The sequence below is a fragment of the Peromyscus eremicus genome, chromosome X (assembly GCF_949786415.1).
Source record: "Peromyscus eremicus chromosome X, PerEre_H2_v1, whole genome shotgun sequence".
NCBI classification, from domain to species: Eukaryota; Metazoa; Chordata; class Mammalia; order Rodentia; family Cricetidae; genus Peromyscus; species Peromyscus eremicus.
This window is the reverse complement of record NC_081439.1, coordinates 53,475,360-53,494,813: the sequence shown is the minus strand read 5'-3', so window position 1 is coordinate 53,494,813 and position 19,454 is coordinate 53,475,360. Positions and strand designations below refer to the sequence as shown.

At 43.5% G+C, this 19,454-nt stretch overlaps 1 protein-coding gene across 1 annotated transcript in view; it reads left to right on the top strand.

Moving 5' to 3' along the window:
* The first annotated feature begins 544 nt into the window (after window positions 1–544).
* Window positions 545–19,454, top strand: part of Ophn1 (oligophrenin 1) — a 348,861-nt gene continuing 329,951 nt past the window's right edge. The window contains exons 1-2 of the mRNA XM_059250481.1: window positions 545–1,112; window positions 1,234–1,406. Coding sequence (XP_059106464.1) covers window positions 1,253–1,406 — 154 coding nt within the window. The 5' untranslated portion in view covers window positions 545–1,112; window positions 1,234–1,252. The remainder of the gene's footprint in view (window positions 1,113–1,233; window positions 1,407–19,454) is intronic.

The window sequence follows — 19,454 nt, the reverse complement described above, 5'->3', positions numbered from 1 at the left end:
AGTGTGGTCCAGTGAGTCACACAGTATATACCCTGTAGTTCAAACATAATTACTTGGAAGTGTTGGCCTCTGGTTCTTCAGCAGGGGGTTCTGGGTCTAACAGAGGTCCTACAGTAGGCACCAATGAGAATTAGTGTCTGTACTGTACTAGGAGACACAGGAAAAGGAGGAAAAGTGTTGATGGATCCGAGGAAGGGTGAAAAAAAAAATAAAAGAAAGGACAGTCCAGTCAAATACTGGTGAGAGACTGCCTCCCATCATCCATCCTTTTGAGTTTCTGTTGCAGTTATGGAAACTTTGCACGCACCCTCGGGGGCCGGGGCGGTACACCTGCCCTTCTAGGATGGCTGTGCCTGGGGCACGCTTAGGGAAGTAGATCTGGGAGAGTGGCCACCCTGGAGGGGTGGTGGGAGACTGCAGGGTGGAGTCATGGGACGTGCAAACGGAAAGACTACATCTCCCAGGCCGCCACGCTTTCCAGATGGAGTCCTAGGGCGCTGACTGCTCCCCAGTTTCCGTAGGGAAGCGCCAAGCTACCACAGCTATTGTGCGTAGCGCTGTCGCCCTCCTCTTCCCGCTGCCGCTGCCGGGTTGTTGGAGGAAAGCTACGTTTCCTTGCCGCTGGGTTTAACCCTTTAAGCACCAAACCCGACAGCCCGCTGGCTCCCGGGAACGAGTAGGCGGTCTCCGCAGCTGCCGAATTGTGGGCGACGAGCCCCGAAGACCCGAGGAAGATAGCCGAAGGGAGCCCGTGTTCTCGGTTGGTCTCGGGCTTGGGGCTCGGCCAGCGTGAAGCAGTGGCATTGGCTTTAAGAAGGGGGAGGGGAGGCGCGGTCCGCCGCTCGGGGAGCCGGGGAAGGAAGCCTAGGCTGGCTTGGGAGAGCAGAGAGGCGGCCCCCCGCGCCCGTGCTCTCCCCGCCTCCACCCTGGGCCGCCCAGGACTCAGCGCTGTGCTTCGGGGAGGCGATGACCAGGGGGCGTGCTGCTCGCTAGGCTGCACCCTGCCGGCGTCAGAAGGCGTTGGTAAGCATTCCCGGTCACCCGCAGCCACCACCGGACTACGCGCTCCTGCTACACACCAGCGGGCGCTCCCAAGAGTTTCATTGGATCAGGTACCTGTCCTCTAAAGGGAGTGGGGCTGGGTCGCCTAAAAGTGGCTCCTGAACGCAGGCCACTAGGTCTATTCTGCTGATTGTGCCACTGATGCTCTCGCTCTTTGTCTCTAACCCCTAGTCCCTTCGCTATCGTAACCATGGGGCATCCCCCGCTGGAGTTCAGCGACTGCTACCTCGACAGCCCCGATTTCCGCGACAGGCTCAAGTGTTATGAACATGAGCTGGAGAGGACCAATAAATTCATCAAAGACGTGATCAAAGACGGCAGCGCGCTTATCAGCGCTATGAAAAGTAAGTGGAAGGCTTCTCTGAGCTGTTTCTCTGAGTAGGTGGTTCTGGCCTTTAAACCTTTCCATACCACAGGGAGAAGGGAGGATCTCTCAACCCAGGTCTCTGAGTCTGATGGGTTTCCGAACCTTTGAGACTGGGGTCAGTTATAGTGGAAAGTGGTGCAGACAAGCAGGACTTTGGCCTTTCCCTTTAGTGGCCCTGACCTTCCAAGACTTAATGTGTAGCTGGGACAGGGACCCCCTTGCTTTGCAGTTACTCTTACTTAGCAGATCCTTATTGAAAATGATAGTCTACCCAACCGGTCAGACATGCCCAGCACCCCTGTCTGGTACAAGGTGACTTCCATGCTGACCAAGGACCTACTCCAGTACCCCATAAAGAATTGGGAATTAAGGCAAATAGCTCCAGTATAATGATTTTTGTCCTAGACTCTGGTTATTACAGAAAATTGTGGGGCAGTAAAAAAATCACCCTTCCCAAATCACTTTCTAAGGAGAGCAGCTTTGCCCTCCCCTGAGATTTTTTTATATATATATACTGTTAATGTCATAGTTAGTCCAAGTTCAGGATTATTGGTTGGCTTCACATACAACTGAATTCTGCTTCAGTGTGGAACAAAGACCTGTCAAGTTCATGGTCCAAGGGGTCCAAATCCCCTGGGTGTAAAATATAGGGATAGGGTGTGGGGTTGCTGCGCTGAAAGGACCTTACCAAGCTTTGCTTTTTCAGTGGTCACGACTTCCTCACTTGTGGGACTGTTTTTTCCTCCTCTGTGTGTAGGCTTTTATTTCTGCTGGTTGTCAGGAGGCTCAGAGAAAAAGAAAGAATAATAAACACCCCCAACGAGAGTATAAGTAAGCCAACCCTCTGTGCCAAAATATATACCCAGAAGAACGGAGGGTAATGATTAAGTAGAGTGATGATTAATTATTTTTTTCTCTCCTTGGCTGAAAGATAACTGTGAAGGGTAAAGTGAAGGAGTCTCTCTATGCCTTTAACTTTGTTTGGAGTGGATTTACCCCCACCCGATCCCATGTCAAGGTGATGTGGCCCCTTGTGGCAGGCAGTTACTACTGCCAAGCAACAATGAGGAGAGTCTTAAAAGCTTTGAAGCCACACGAAGTGCAGCAAGCCAGCGTTTCCCGTGCAGCAGTTCTTGTTTGTGGTTGGGCAGAGTCTGTAAACTGTTCCTTCGAGTTCTTTAGTTGAGTTTGATCAGTTAGTGCTTTGTTGTCCAGTCACCTGGTCAATAGTAAACTTGCATTAGCACCTTAAAGATGGACTATTTGAAATGCTGATCCTTGCAGACTTGTGGGCCAGGCTTTTGGGTGTGTCTTCTCTTGATAGAGTTCATTGAGAGGTTGAGGGTATGGAGGTTGTGCCACAGAAATGGAAACTTGAGGACTCTGAAAGGAAAAGGGGGTCTCTTCGGATTGCAGATTTCTTCTTATTGCAAACTGCTTGGTGTAGCATTCCCCGGAAAAGAAAGCCCATTATAAAAGTGCTAGTTAAGAGGTAGTTTTGTAATGTGTATGGCAAGCTGAAATTGTGCTAAAAAGGATCAGCTAAGTCTTATCTGAGTGATTAAGCTTTGTCAGAAAAAAATCGATTCAATGAGGCATTTTTGGGAAAGGCAATTTTTTTTTTTTCTCCAGTTCTGGGGACTGAATTCCGGTCTTTGCATATACTAGCTACATACATAGGTCCTGGTTTTGGGGAACAGGCTCTTAATTTGTAGGTGGTTCTGGCTTTGAGCCACTGGTCTTTCTGCCTTAACTTTCCAAGTGCTGGTTTATAAGCATGCAAATGTTTTGTAAATTAAGAGGCAAGTAGTGGGTTTTCTTCTTTCCGGGATTTATGAGACTAAGAGCGGGAAAGATATAGCAATCATGTAGGCTCAGGTCTTTGTGCATGGGCTGCAGGTCTAAAAGCTGTTCGAGGATAGGGAATTCTTGAATATTTGAGCTGATTTTCTGTTTCAGAGTCAGTGTAGCTCAAAATGGAATGGGGGGGGGGTATTAAAACTCCATGACTAACCCTTGCCTTATTGCTTTTCTTTAAGCTCCACAGGTTTTAAACACCTGGGTAGCTAAAGGCAAACATGGAATTGCTTCCTACTATCTGTAGCACAATAGTGTTTGCTCCCCACACTGCGTCTCCACACTGTGACAGCTCATCCATCAGGGTGGATGCAAAATACAGGTGTGTTCTCCTCCCAAGTGAAGGAAAGATGAAAATATCCCACTGGGATTGGATTTTGAGGACTTGGGTTACAGTTGTGGCTTCCCCATTTTGGGATCTGGCACAAACCATTTCAACTGTGAAATGTAATTCAAAAATTAAGAAAAAATCTTTAAGGAGAGAGAAATGTTAAAGTACCCCAAATTTAGTTAACACTGGATAGTGTTATGGTAACATACACCAATAGGTTTGTACAATATGAAATTGGTGGTGGGCTGGGCATGTAGCTCAGTGATAGAGTGTTTGCCTATCATGTGCAAGGCCCTGCATTCCATCCATCATACTGGAATTTTAAAAAAGCCATTGCCATAATAATGGTGGTAAAAATTTCCACCCCACAGGGTAATTGTGAGTCTTAAGGGGATTAATTCTAAAAGTGTTTTGTAAAATGGAAATGACTAAAACAAGTACATTGTTGCTAGTCTATCTTTTGGTGACTAATACATCTCTTGATAAATGTATAATTTTCAGTAAAGTTCAGAAAGGAAATACATAAACAGCCCTCTGCCTTGTTATCTTGTTGGAAAAGCTCACTCATCTGGGTACAACTCGGTGATGAGTTTTGTATTCATGCACATGGATACATCTTAGCATCTGGAACCTGGCAATAAAAGGCAGGACAATGACTGACACTTAACTGATTTGGGTATTAAATCAAATGGCTAGCATTCTTGCAAACCTTGAGACATGGCACGGTAGCTGCAAAACTCCTCTGTAATTTTCTTTCAGGTTGCTAACCCAGGTGAAACTTGATGTCAGTGCTTTCTTTATCCCACTGTGTGATTTTTGCGCAGACTCTGGATAAGGCTTTAAGCAACAAACGTGCTTGACTATTAGTGTGTTAAATGTGGGCCTGTTTGAATACTGTGCTGGTTAGTTTTTTGTCAACGTGACCCAGCCAGAGCCATCTGGGAAGAGGGAAACACAATTGAGGGATTGCCTCCATCAGATTGTCTGTAGGGGTATTTTCTTGATTGTTATATGGAAGGCCCCAGCCCACTGTGGGCAGTGCCACCTCTGGGCAGTTGGTACTGTCTGGATGGCATAAATAAGCCAGCCAGAAAGCAGTGTCCTTTCCGTTATCCTCTGCTTCAGTTCCTGCCTCCAGGTTCCTGTCCTCAGTGATGGATTGTGACCTGGGAATTGTAAGCAGAAATAAACTGTTTCCTCCCCGGGTTTCTCTGTCCAGTATTTTTATCACAGCAACAGAAAGCAAACTAGGACAAAAACTTAGGTTTACTTAGTTTGGTGTTCAGAGGTAATTGATGTTCCAACGCCTGCCCCCTTTGATGGGTGCTTGATCCCTCCCTCAAATGTGATGCGTTTATAATTTTTAGAGCATATGATGATTATAACTTAAACTAATAGAAAATAAAGCACCATCACTCTGAAAGATGAAGACTGTATTGTCTGCCTTTCTATGGTCCTTTTCTCTCTCTCTCTCTCTCTCTCTCTCTCTCTCTCTCTCTCTCTCTCTCTGCATACATGTGTGCTGGGGATAGAACACAGGACCTTGTGCATGCTGGACAGGTCCTCTCCAACTAATTTATATTCCTGTGTCTCTCCTTTTTTATGTTGACAGTTTTAGTCCTGTTGATGTTACTGAATATTTGCTGAACACCAAGGCTAGGCATTGTTCAGTATAAATGATATGGCCCATTGCTTATATGGCCCCAGAAACCCGAGACACTTAATGTAGACTATATATAGTTCATGGAACAAATACCATTCATTCAGTAAATACCTGTGCACATACTATGTTCTAATCTTTGTTCAGATGACTGTTAAATACACAGAGTGAGTCACAGGTGGATATTGACCTCAAGCAGCTCCAAGACATGTAGGGGAAATATGTAGAGGAGAAATTACTGCTGTGTAAGATACTAAAGTTCAGAGCTTTAGAGTTGGATGGTGGGCATGATTGTATGTGACATTAGAGAGAAGACAGAGGGAGCAAAGGAAGAAACAGCATTGGAGCTTGGCAGAATTAACAGCCCTTTGACTTATTAAGCTGTTCTCATATACCAGTGATTCCTTAATTAAAAAAAATTTTTAGATGTTGCACTTTATGGACAGGCTATGCCAAAAGAAATGGCTAGGCGGGCGTGTAGTTTTAGGAAGAGTCACAAAGAGATGATCAAGAGTAATGAGTTAGCATTCTTACACAAATGTTTGGGACTTTTTTTTTCTGAAAGAGCCTCATGTAACTCAGGCTCACTTTGAATTAATTCACTATGTATCCCAGGCTGGCCTTGACTTTATTATCTTTCTTTGTTAGTGTCCCAAGGGCTGTGATTAGAGGGGTGTGCCACCAAACTTGACTATATTTGTGACATTTAACATGTTTTGCTTTTTTTCCTTTTTTTGACAGGATCTTGTTCTGTAGCCCAGGCTTACCTGGAACAGGCTAAATAGCCCAGGCTGACTTCAAACTTTATAGTCTTCCTGCTTCAGTTTCCTGAATGCTGGGTATACAGGAATGAGCAACCACACCCAACTTTGGAGTGTAATATTTGGGATGATCACCCTATATAGCTCAGGAAGGCTTTAGACTCAAAATTCTCCCACCTCAGCTTCCTGAGTGCTGGAATTATAGGCCTGTATCACCTTCCCTGTCTATGTTTTTTATATAGCTCAGGATCAATAAATCTTGTCTGTAAAGTATCATATTATATGTATTTTAGACTTCAAGGCCATGCATTCACTCATAATTAATTCTCTTGTTGTGTGAAAGCAGCCATAGAGAAAGAGTCAGTGAAACAAGCATGGTAAGAAAACTTACTAACATTGAAATGTGATTCTCGGACACTTCTCACATGTCACGATATTTTATTCCTTAGAATTTTGTCAAGCATTAAAACTGTCACTAGTGGTGACATATGCCCCCAGCACGCAGGAAGTAAAGGCAGGAAAACTGAGAGTTCAAAGCGAACCTGGGACAGAATGGATTGTAGGACATCCTGGGATGTAACAGAGAGATCCTGTGCCTAAAAAAAATATCAAAAGAAAACTTCCCTGAAAATGCGAGAACCATTTTCAGTGCTACTGGGGGAGGGTGACATATAAAAATAGTAAGCTGGGCTTCTTTTACCAGCTGCAGTTCGCAGACCATTGGTAAAGCTATTGAAGTGGACTTGTACTGGCAATCCAGCGAATGGAGTTATTGGTAGGCTAGAATGCCATACTCCACATTTTCTAGTAAATAATTTTATTTTGGTGTGCTATAAATTATGTCTGCTGTGAATTCAAGGATCCCAGGCTCAAAGGAGACAAGAAGGAAGGATGAAGCTGCTGGAAAAGGGTTAATGGAGCTGGAGTATCTATGGGGAAAATCTAAGTCTCACCACCTTCAAGAAGCTGTAACATTCTTAGTTAATGATTTTCAAATGTTCGTTTGCTGGTGTTATTTTCTTTTTTGGTGTGACAGAGTCTTGCTGTATAACCCAGGCTAGACTCGGAGTTGTAGCAATCTTCTTGCCGCACCCTCCTAAATTCTGAGATTACAGGTATGTACCAAAACATCCACAAAGTCTGTCATTATTGTTTTAGCTAAAGAAAACTCTTTTTTCTTTTTGCAGTGCTAGACATGGAGTCTAGGGCCTCACCCATGCTAGAGAAGTGCTCTGCTACTTAGCTGTAGCTCCAGTACAATCCAACGTTGTCTGTAGGCTAGACTGAATGAATTACAATCCCTGGGCTACATCATCTAGATTTATTAGCCAGCAAGGCTTGGCCTCTTATATGCTAGGGAAAGGGAGTGTGACAGTCTTTAGGGAGAAAGGTTTTCAAAGACTAGAAACTGCTTGGGATTTAGCAAAGGGAGGATTATAGTATAATGGCAAAGGATCCTAACTGCTTATGATGTGGTTTGTGTCAATAAAAAATGGGGAAGGAGTAGGACTTCTATGTAGCTTTCTCTTCGAAAATTCCATAGTGTATTGTAGTTTAACAGTTTCAGAAAGGAATGATTAGACTAGTTATGGAATTCATGTTTACATCAACTTTCACAAATACTTTAGTGCACAAGGGAGTATTTAAACAAAAAGAAAACAAAATTTAGTCTTTCAAAACGAAGGGTAATGCCATGCATATATAAAACAGATGTCAGAAAACATCCACAACCATTATGCATATGTTGTTTTGGATCCAAAATAGCAGAATATGCTGGCATACCTGTGATCCCAGAACTCAGAAGTTAGTGGCAGGAGGATCAGGAATTCAAGGTCGTCCTCAGCTACATAGTGAATTTGAGGCTAGCCTGTGATCCATGAGCCCCTGTCTCAGAAAAACAAACAAACAAACAAACAAACAAACAAAGGAGTCTAGCGTGAGGTGGTGGCATACATACGTAATCCCAGTACTTGTGAGATGGAGGCAGGCATATAAGGAGCTCAGGGTCATCATCCTTGGCTGTGTATAATTTGAGGCCAGCCTATGCTACATGAGCCCCTGTCTCAAGAAAAAAAAAATCCCAAAGATGTGTTAGTCTTTTCATGTTGCTGTGATAAAATACCCTGACAAAATTAACCTAAGGGGAAGGGGTTTCTTTTAGCTGTGGTATAATATATCATGGTGGGAAGTGAAGGCAGCAGGAACTTGAAGCAGCTGCTCAGATTGCATCCACAGTCAGTAACAGAGACAGACGAATGCGTGCTGCTGATCAGTTCCTTTTCTCCATCGATACAGTCCTGGATCCCCTGCCATGATTGCTCCTGCCTACAATTAAGATGAGTCTTTCCAAGTCACTTAATCAAGATAAATCAAGACAACCCACCACAGGCTTGCCAGAAGCCCATCTTCCACTGATTCTAGATTCTGTCAAGTTAAAAATAAACATTGACCATCACAGATGCATTCTGTACCAAAAATGTACATGAAGTTGATACATTGGTTATAGTATAATTTGTGTTATTTTGATACCATAGCCTTAATATTTTAAGAGAAAACCACTTTCTTACAGTCTACACTTTATTTGAAGACAAGAATTTTACATGATACACTAAAGTTACCTTTGGTACCTTTTCAGTTTAGAATTGACAACTTTGGGGCCTATCTATGGATTGCTTTCCTGGGAGGATAGGCTACTTCCAAGCCTGCTATTAGCTATCTGTGTGATCTTGAGTAAACCTTTGACTTTCGAGTATGGGTTTTCTCATTTATAGAATTAGGGGTCTACTCAGTGATCACGAGGGTTTCTTTTGGATTTAGCATTCTGTTTTCTGGTTACCATTGCTTGACTCAGGAAAAACTACCTGAAATGATTGTGTCAAAATCAAGCAAATGCATCTCGATTCTAGGAGAGTAGGTTACAGGAAAACCAAAACTAGTATATCCGTCATGGATAGACAACTTGAATTACATTGGCCTATTTGAGTGTTTTTTGGGGGAGGTTTCAAGCCGATGCCTTTCAGTTCTGCCCAGAATAGCTGAGACTCTCTGTGGAGGTGGGTTTAGTACCATGATACACAGGAGTGTGATATGATGCATGTTCTTACAAGTTCAACTGTCTTTATTTCAGTGATACTTAGTTAAGGCTGTTGAGCATGCAGAGTTTTTTTTTTTCTTTTTTTTTAAATTTTTTTTATTTTTATTTTGGAACACAATTCAGTTCTACATACCAGCCACGGATTCCCTTGTTCTCCCCCCTCCCGCCCCCCTCACCTTCCCCCCAGTCTACCCCCCATTCCCACCTCCTCCAGGGCAAAGCCTTCCCTGAGGACTGAGATCAACCTGGTAGACTCAGTCCAGGTAGGTCCAGTCCCCTCCTCCCAGGCCGAGCCAAGCGATCCTGCATAGGCCCCAGGTTTCAAACAGCCGACTCATGCAATGAGCACAGGACCCGGTGCCACTGCCTGGATGCCTCCCAAACAGATCAGGCCAATCAACTGTCTCACCCATTCAGAGGGCCTGATCCAGTTGGTGACCCCTCAGCCATTGGTTCATAGTTCATGTGTTTCCATTCGTTTGGCTGTTTGTCCCTGTGCTTTATCCAACCTTGGTCTCAACAATTCTCGCTCATATAAACCCTCCTCATTCTCGCCAATTGGACTCCCAGAGATCCACCCAGGGCCTAGCCATGGATCTCTGCATCCAGATCCCTCAGTAGTTGGATGAGGTTTCTAGCACGACAATTAGGGTGTTTGGCCATCCCATCACCAGAGTAGGTCAGTTCGGACTGTCTCTCGACCATTGCCAGCAGTCTGTTGTGGGGATATCTTTGTGGATTTCTGTGGGCCTCTCTAGCACTTTGCTTCTTCCTATTCTCATGTGGTCTTCATTTACCATGGTCTCCTATTCCTTGTTCTCCCTCTGTGTTGTTGATCCAGCTGGGATCTCCCGCTCCCCCAAGCTCTCTTTCCCTCGACCCTCGCCCTTCACTGCCCCCACTCATGTCCAGGCTGTTCAAGTAGATCTCATCCATTTCTCCATCATTGGGCGATCCCTGTGTCTTTCTTGGGGTCCTGTTTTCCAGGTAGCCTCCCTGGTGATGTGAGTAGCAGTCCAGCCATCCTTGTTCCACATCTAGTATCCTCCTATGAGTGATATACCATGAGTACATACCATGTTCGAGAAAAACAATGACATCATGAGGTTTGCAGGCAAATGGGTGGAACTAGAAAATATCATCCTGAGTGAGGTAACCCAGACTCAGAAAGACAAACATGGTATGTACTCATGGTATATCACTTATAGCAGAGTTGTTTTAAACCCCCAGAGTAAATTGATCAGTTTGCTGGTGTGTGATTTAAGACTGCTTTTAATAGATGTGAAGCAGGACTCAGTGGGATTTAATGCAACTGTATTACCATGTTTGTTAGAAAGTCTTCTGAAGATTTGCATTGCAGAGTAGCTGGACTGAGGGTACTGTGGGAACTATGATGGAAAAATGTGACAGTTTATGAGAAATAATTTTATTAGGGGTGGAGGAGTATGCTGCGGTAGGGTACCAATGATTTTAGCTTGACTTGCCTACTAAGGAAAGTTTTCCAATCAGGCTTAAGGATGATGAAGGAAAATGACTTTCCAACATAGCCCAAACCATTTGTTTAATCTGGCATCTGTTTCTTTAATCAGCACTACAGAATTTTCCTAAAAGCTCATGAGGATCTGGAAAGATACACAGTTTTTCAGGGGAGTACCCTGGAAATCTCAAGCTGATTTTTTTTTCTAGTCAGCCCTAGGATCCTTATGAGGCATTACCAGGCTTATATCAAGTCCTAGACCTTGGGCAATGTAAAGGCAGAATTCAATTGAATTCAGCAAAAATTTACTAATCACCTACTGTGTGTTAGTACTGCCCTGGAGATTAGGGATATAGTGGTAAGTAAAGCTGCTTTCTTGGAGCACACAGTAAATATCTTGTTATCTACTTATGTCAAGACAGTTTTGAGAAGGGGTATGAAGAGGAGGAAGTTCAGGGTGAGATATCTGTCATATCTTTTGAAGTTGAGATTTGTGGGGTAAGAAAGGGGAATTTGACTGTGACAATGTGTTATCTACTGGCAAGAGGAAACCAAGGAGGAAGAGTACCTAAGTCAAACAGACCTGTTTCACCACTTTGATAACGACCTTGGTACTGAGCAAGACACTAATCTTTTCTTTTCCTTTTGGTGTTTTGAGACAAAGTCTTACTATGTAGATTAGGCTGGCCATCAACTTTTTTTGTGTGTGTGTGTATTTTCGAGACAGGGTTTCTCTGTGTAGCTTTGCACCTTTCCTGGAACTCACTCTGTAGCCCAGGTGGGCCTCGAACTCATAGAGATCCACCTGCCTCTGCCTCCCGTGTGCTGGGATTAAAGGCGTGCGCCACCACCGCCTGGCAATCATCAACTTTTAAAATATTTTTTCTTTTTACTTTCTGTGTACTGATATGTGTGTGTGTGTTATGTAGTTGTGTGCATATCTACCTTATTTTAAATAATTACTACATTTTAGTTTATTTGGTGTGGAGGTATGACTGTGTGCCTGCATGAGCAGGCCCCAGAGCACATGTGGGTATCAGAGGAGAGTTCCACCATGTAGGTCCAGAGGACCAAACTCAGCTCATTGGGCTTGTTGGCTAGTGTGTTTATCCACTGGGCTACCCCACTTGCCCTTCACCTTAGTGGAGGCAGGGCCTCTCACTGAACCTGATGCTCACCAATTTTGCTAGGCTGTCTGGCTGATGAGCCCGAGGGATCCTTCTGTTTCTGTCCTCTCAGTGTTGGTGATACAGATGCACACTGCCACACCTAGATTTTTATGAACTCAGGTCCCCAGGCTTGTGTGACTGGCACTTTAATGACACTGCCATCTCTGTAGCCCCTGGCATTGGTTTATCTCGCTTGAGTTTCTGAAGTGGTGAGGTTGCAGTTATGTGCCACGATGCCCTGCTTCTTTTTCCTCCTCCTGTCTCATACTTCCCGATTTTTTCTCCCTAGAGGCAAGCACTGTCAATAGTTTGTCTATCCTTTAAAAGATGACTTTATTTCAGTACTTCCTTCAATTTCTGTTACCCTAGGAGTGCATTCCAATACAGGTAAATCTTAGCTACTCTGGGACAAGCTTTCTTCAGTATTATGCCTGGAGGAGACCAGACACCGAGGTCCGTGCCTGTAATCTCAGCACTTGGGGACTGTAAGTTTGAGGCCAACCCGGGCTACATAGCAAGATCCCATCTTATTTTATTTTTTTTAAATGCCCCTGGCTGGACTGTAGACTAAAGAAGCCTGAAAAGCCACTTCTGCCTAAAAGCAAATGGGCACCGACCCTGCACAAACAAGGTCAAATAAAAATTTTCAGAACTCTAGTTATCTATTGAAGGCAACAATAATGTGAGCTTGTTTGTTGAAGAAAAACTGCTGGACCTCTCTGACAGCCATGTTGTAGCCTCCATTACCTCCTCCTTAACTTTAGGGTACTGTTGAAATGGAAGCTTAGTAGTAATGGTAGCGTTGCTGCATCTGAGGAGGTAAGATAGGATTCCGGCATTCTTATACCCAGAGCCTTGTTATATTTAATCACCGTTGAAGATGACTAGAAGAGGTTCATTCACGAGGCTCTGTCTCTAGCAAAGTGCTAGTAGCTTTGTTATAGAAATTCATTAGCATCTTATACCATAGTTCAGGCTTGCCCATAATTTATTATGTGGTATAGGCTGGCTTTGAATTTGTGATAATCATCCCACCTCAGTCTCCTGGGTGATGGAGGTATGAGCCATCATACCAGACAAAATGCACAAACATTTTAACATTAATATAGAAAGGAAGGGACCCATGTCAGGCAAAACCATCTTGAAAAAGAACTTAATTGGAGAACTTGCCCCACTCAATTTCAAAGCATTTTGTTGAGCTGTGCCCATCAATAAATGCTTAAGAGGTCAGTGGAGTACAGTATTGGGGGAATAAAATCTCACATTGATGGTCAGTTGAAAAGAAGTGAAAAGAAGAGGCATCTTGGATCAGCCCAACGGTTATCCACTAAAATGCTGTTGGGTCCTAGCCTTTAAACCACACAAAAATGAACTAAAATGGATCAGATACTTAATAGTAAGAACTAGAGCTGTAAAAATCTTGAAAGAAAATGATGTTTTAAAACTTTTTGACTTTGAATCAGACAGTGCTTTCTTATTTGTGATGCCAAGTGACAAATGGTAAACTTGGTAAGTTGGAGTTCTACAAAGTAAATTTTGTGGTAGAAATAATTGTATTCAGAAAAAAAGATTGGATCCCAATTATCCTGTCCAGAACTTCTAGTACACTTCCATAAAAAGGGAAAACTGAAAGTTATGTTTGATAACACACACACACACACACACACAATTTTATATACACACACACATATATGTATGTGAATAATGCTTACAATTTAATTTAAAAAATCCAATTAAATGACAAAAGTAGAGGCTGGAAAGATGGCTCAGTGGTTAAGAGCACTGGTTGCTCTTCCAAAGGATCCAGGTTTAATTCCCAGTACCCACATGGCAGCTAAGAGCTCTTTGTAACTCCAATTGTAGAGGATCCAACACCCTCATACAGACATACATGCAGATAAAACACCAATGCACTAAAAATAAATTTAAAAAAAAAAGAAAAAAGTGACAAAAGTAGCCAAGTATGGTGGTACACACCTTCACTTCTATCCCTCAGGAAGTTGAGGCAGGAATGTCAGGAGCTCAAGGTCATTGTTAGACACAGTTCATTCAAGGCCACACAAAACAAAAACAAAAACAAAAACAAAAACAGGAGCAGGCAAGCTTGAAGGCACCTAACTTCAAGCTTGACAACTGGATTTCCATCTCTGGGACCCACTGTGGTGAAAGGAGAGAACAGAGGCCTGTAAGTATTCCTCTGGCCTCCACATGCGTGCTGCATCATGTATGCACCCATGCACACACATACATACCTAAATAAATGTAAACATAGAACCAAGCAGTAACAGAGACAAACAGTAAACATATGACCAGTTGAGTTCAGTGAGATGGCTCAGTAGGAGAGGGTGCTTGTTGCCAAGCCTGATGCCCTGCATTCCATTCCTGGAACCCACGTCGTGGAAGGAGAGAATCTACTTGTGTGGTTCTTTTGCACCATTAAGCTTGCCTAAAAGTCATTCTTCAGGGAAATGCAAGTGAAAACCACAATAAGATCTCACATCTCATCCACTAGGGTGGCTATAATAGCAAGACAAAACATTATTGGAGAATTTGCAACCCTTATTTACTGTTGGTATGCATAGCTAATCTTTGGCAATTCTTCAAAAATAGTTAGGCAGTTACCCCACAAATGAACAATCCTACTATATTATCTGTCTCTCTATATATCTATCAGAATTACTGTTATTTATAGTGAGCAAAAGTGGGAATCACCTAAATGTCCATTAACTGAGAGGTGAATAAATATACAATGAAAAGCCATTTATAAAAGACTACGTATTGTTTATGATTCCTTTCCAGAAAGCTGACCTGCTAGAATATTACCAGGCTAGTGTTTGCCCAGGGTTGAAGGGTTAAAATATACTGTGACTGTCAGTGGGTGAGGAGTGTCTTTTTTGAAGTTGTGCATATTTCTTATTTGCAGTATGATGGTGGTTTTGCAGCTTTGTGAGTATACTAAAACCCACCTAGTTGTGCACTGGGTGAATTTTATGGTCCATAAGTAGTAACTTTGTGCTGTGTGAAAAACATACAATGACAGCGTGTTTGGAAAACGAGAAGTGCTTGTCTTATAAACTTAGATATGTCCTTGGTTCTCCCTTGTAGCAAACTTGAAAGGCGGTTTTGAAAGATTCACATCTGTAGCATTGGGTGTATATCCAGGCAAAAGGAAGCCAAGAGAGAGAATTACTCCTTCTGTAACCAGGAGAAGCTAGAGCCCAATTTGGGACTAGCATGGGATTTCCTGGTTTCCCATTCTAGGCACATTCTCCACTGTACTCTGAAGCAGGTACCTTGTTCAATCTGTTTGGACACCCTTTGTTGGGGCTGGGGAGTGTGTTTGTTTGAAATGACCCAGTTGGCAGCACGATGCTATATTAGTGGGAAATTCTCCTTTCTTCTTTGCCTGTATCGTGGCTGAGATCAGGTATCTTCCCTGCTGAGCAGTCTCCTGCCACCCTAATTAGCATCTGATGGTGTTTTCTTTCCTTGTTATAGAATGGTAATATATCTTGGTGGTGTGATACCTGCCCTTTTTGTTACTTCCCTAGGAGTCTAGAGGAGTTGGTAGGGCAGTTCTAGGGTCCTCCCGTCTCTGCTCATCTGTTGACCTAATGCAAACAGCTGCTTTTTGTGTAGTGTGTAGTATGCACTGGGAAATGTGTGGCATTACTCATGGGTGACAAATTCCTCTCCCCTCCCAACATTATTTTTGTCCTAGGGCGGCATGGAATTTCTCACAAGTGGCAAGCAGTAGGCCCAACAGTACAGCACCATATTAGGAACTTCACGAAAGGCAGTTCTTTTGCAAAAGGTTTTCATTAAGGACTTCTCAGAAGCAGGAGGGCCACACTTAGCTTCCAACTCTCTTTCCAGAGCCAGGCTGTCGTGGAACTGCCTTTCTCCATGACTGTAAAAATACGTACTATGCATGTGACAGTGGACAGCTGGAGACTACTACTGAATTCACCCATCCCTAATTTGTTCGGTGGAGGAGGACAGTGAGGAACAGTCCGTGGAGGTGCTTTGCAGTTGCCCCTTACAATTTTCTTTAGAGTAGAGAAATCAGAAACAGGAGAGTTGTAAGGTGAGTCCCTGCCTAGTGGACATGTTGCATTTCTCTTGGCCTTGAAACACCAGTGTGGCCATCTCCCATTCAGTTGATTTGGTGAGGTCATCTTCAGAAGTGCCTGCCACTTTTTCAGGCTCTGTGGGATGATTGTGAGTGGTACTAGATGGGGAAAGAAGAGGGAGCAGTGTGCTGATTGGCAGGCAGCTCAGCCAGGGCTTGCACAATTTCCTTGGTGGAATGGAAGGAGGGAGAAAGCTGGGGTTTCTTGGCATTTTCTTTGCTTTTCCTTTGTGAAGAACAGATGCTGTTTAACCGTTTTCATTCCTTCTCTTTTTTTCTTTTTGCCCAGGCTGGTCTCCAGCAATCCTCCCACCTTCACTTTCTAAGTAGCTGGAATGTAAGGACCATTGTATCGGGACCCCTCTCTTCTCCTCCCCTCCCTTTTCCTCCCCATTCCTTTTCGGACAGTGTCTTACTGGGTAGCCCACTCACGACAAACTCATGATCCTTCTGGGATTACAGGCCTGTATTACCATGTCCCCTTTCCCCGGTTTCTCACCAATGGGCAGTGTCTTGCCTGAAATGGACTCAGTGCAAAGGGCCTTTGTGACATTTCATTAAACTCTTCCATACTTCAGATGAGGAAACTGAGGGCCAAGACATACCTTAGAGCCAGTTAATCACAGAATCAGCACTGAACCTAGGATCCGTCCCATCGTCATGCTCTGTGTACAGTAGTACACACTAAAAGTGCGCTTCACCAACCTCTGCTTGCTGAGTTGCATTTTTATTTTCAGAATCATTTTCACCTTGTGAGAGTCTCTTGGGCACTTCTCCCCAAGAATGCACCTCCAGTGTGTAGGCCTGCGTACAACCATACAACCACACATTTTACAGATCTGCTGGAATGGAGTAGGGGAAGGTTCAGTGAGTCTGAAGTTAAAGCTGCTACAGGTTTTTTGTTTTTTTTTTGTTGTTGTTTTTTTGTTTTTTTTGTTTTTGGTTGATTTTTGCATGCCAGAACCTGGTGCTATCGAAGATCACGAGAACTTCTCTGACCCACTCTCAGTCTGTGAGTGAGGGAGAAGTAATTCTAATACAGTCCAGTTGGAGTTTAAGTACAACCATGTTTGTCTTGGGTAACAAGGTAAAGGTGTGTGTGTGTGTGTGTGTGTGTGTGTGTGTGTGTGTGTGTGTGTGTATGTGTGTATGAGAGAGAGAGAGAGATTCTGCATGTGAATCAGAGTGTAAACGACCATTTCTGAAGTACTTTATAATACACAAGGTCTTTTCTTTAAATGATATTTTTATTTATTCTTTGAGAATTTCATACAATATATTTTGATCTTATTCTTTTCCTCTTCCCCAGCTCCTCCCAGGCCCATTCCACCTTCCTACCTAGCTAACTTTATGTTCTTTCTGATAAGGTCATTTAATATGCATTCTTCAACTTAATCTGAGAAGGAAGTATTATTACCTGAAGTTCATAGATGAGGAAGCTAATGCTTTGTGAACTTAAGTATGTCTTTAAGATTTCCCTAATCAGATTTGTTGTTGTTGTTTTTGGTTTTTGAGTATCTCCACTGTCTACAAATTGTTAAGGTTGGGGACTAACATATATTGCTTGACATAATTGTATCTTTAGATGGACATGTGTCTATACCGATGCCATAGGTGACAGTGATTCATAAAAATAAGGACATCAAGGTGTTGGGATGTAGCTCAGTGGTGGAGCCTGTGCCTAGCATGCTTGACTGTGTGTTATTATCAGCATCACACAAAACATATCTTTCTTTACGGTCTTTTTCAGTTCAGCAGAGTCTCACCTGTGATTTATATGAGTTAACCAGGCAGGGCATTATGTTGTTGTGAAGGTAAAGTAACCCAGAGCAGGCAAAAGTCCCCGTTTTACTGATGATGAAATTAAAGTTCAGTCATTTGCTCAAAGTTAGTGCAGCCAAATGGGCTCTCCACCCTAATTTGCATTCTGAGGGCTTTATTTTTCTTTCCTGCTCAGTCACACTGTGTCAGGAGTCAGCAGTTATACCTTGTCCGAGTGTGTGACATCTTTGTCTCTGCCCTGTATAATACCTTGTTGTAGCTGCTTGGATTCTCCCAGGTGTCTGCTCAGCTCCGGCCTGCCTTCACACTCAGCCTTCTGTTCCTTGAGCCCAGCCTCCTTCTATCATATCCTTAAGCAGCTTCTGCACTTCTGGTACCCCATCAGGGGCTTACGTTGCCAGCTCCGTCTCCCTGCAAGACCCCAGGAGGTCCTTTCATACGCCCCCCTTATTGTGCCTTGGTTTGTCATTTGCTCTCTTAGCCATCTGTCTCTCTTTGACAATTCATCCGCTCCACTTCAAACTGTGATTTCAAGTCTTTCAAATCTTTCGTTGCCACATGACAGGCATCTTCCATTCAAAGAGCTCATAAATATCGGGGAAGCCATAGAGGTTATTTAGGACTTTCCTCTTACCCATGTGACTTTAATCTGTTCCTGCTTTCTTGGCGGTGGGGGAGTAATTGGCATGGTTTTGGAGAAGCGCCCCATTAGAGGGATTTCCATTGCACTAGGCAGCTTTGTGGTAGCTAGCCTGGCATCATTACTGAAGCAATTGTTGCTTTTGGGTCAGGTCTAACAAGTCCAGCAAGATCATCTGGCTGATTGAAGCATTCAGTTGCCCACTGGGCGAGGCAGCACTTGCTTGCTTGGTCTTCTCTTCAGGGAGAGTTTTGAGAGAGAGAGAGAGAGAGAGAGAGAGAGAGAGAGAGAGAGAGAGAGAGAGAGAGAGAGAGAGAGAGAGAGGTGAGTGGGTGGTGGTCTCACTTTTAAGGAATTAACAATTCTCTTACAATTGCTGTTGCTAACGTGTGGCCCTCCCGTAGGTAGCTCCTGGCTGTTCTGGAGACTTGTGGTCAGTTGTGCCTCTCAGGTTTCTCATGGCTGTGCGTCTGAGTTTATGAGCCAAGCAAGAGTTAATAACATGATGTTTAATTTTTCTTTTTAATTAACATGTAATAACTCTATTTATGGGCTACAGTGTGATAGTTCATTCCATAGATACAGTATACACTGATCAAATAAGGGTGAGTTTAATTGTCTTACAGTGTCTGATATTTGGAGACATTAAGTACTTTCTCCTGGTTCTTTATAACATGTGTAATAATTTATTGTGAGCTACAGCCACCCCAATGTACTGTAGAACAGTACTTATTTGCCCTTGCCTGCGTTTTAGTGCCCATCGTCCGATTTCCCTCTATTCTACTACCTCTCACCCCTTCTCAGTCTCTAGTAATTAGTAGCCTTTTCTCTTCAGTTTGAGGTAAACTTTTTAACTTTCACAGATAAGCAAGACCATGCTGCGTTTGTTTTCCTGTGCACGGCTAATTTCATGCAGTATACAGCCCCTCAGTTCCGTTAATTTTGTCACAAATGATAGCACTTCTTCTTTTATGGCTAAATCCATCGCGTATACTTTTCTAAAAAATTCTGATGCTCAAGAGCCAGGTGTGGTGGTGCGTGCCTGGAGAGGCAGAGACAAGAGGATTGCTGTGAATGGGAGGCAGTCTGGGCTCCATAGTGAGTTCCAGGCCAGCCAGTGTC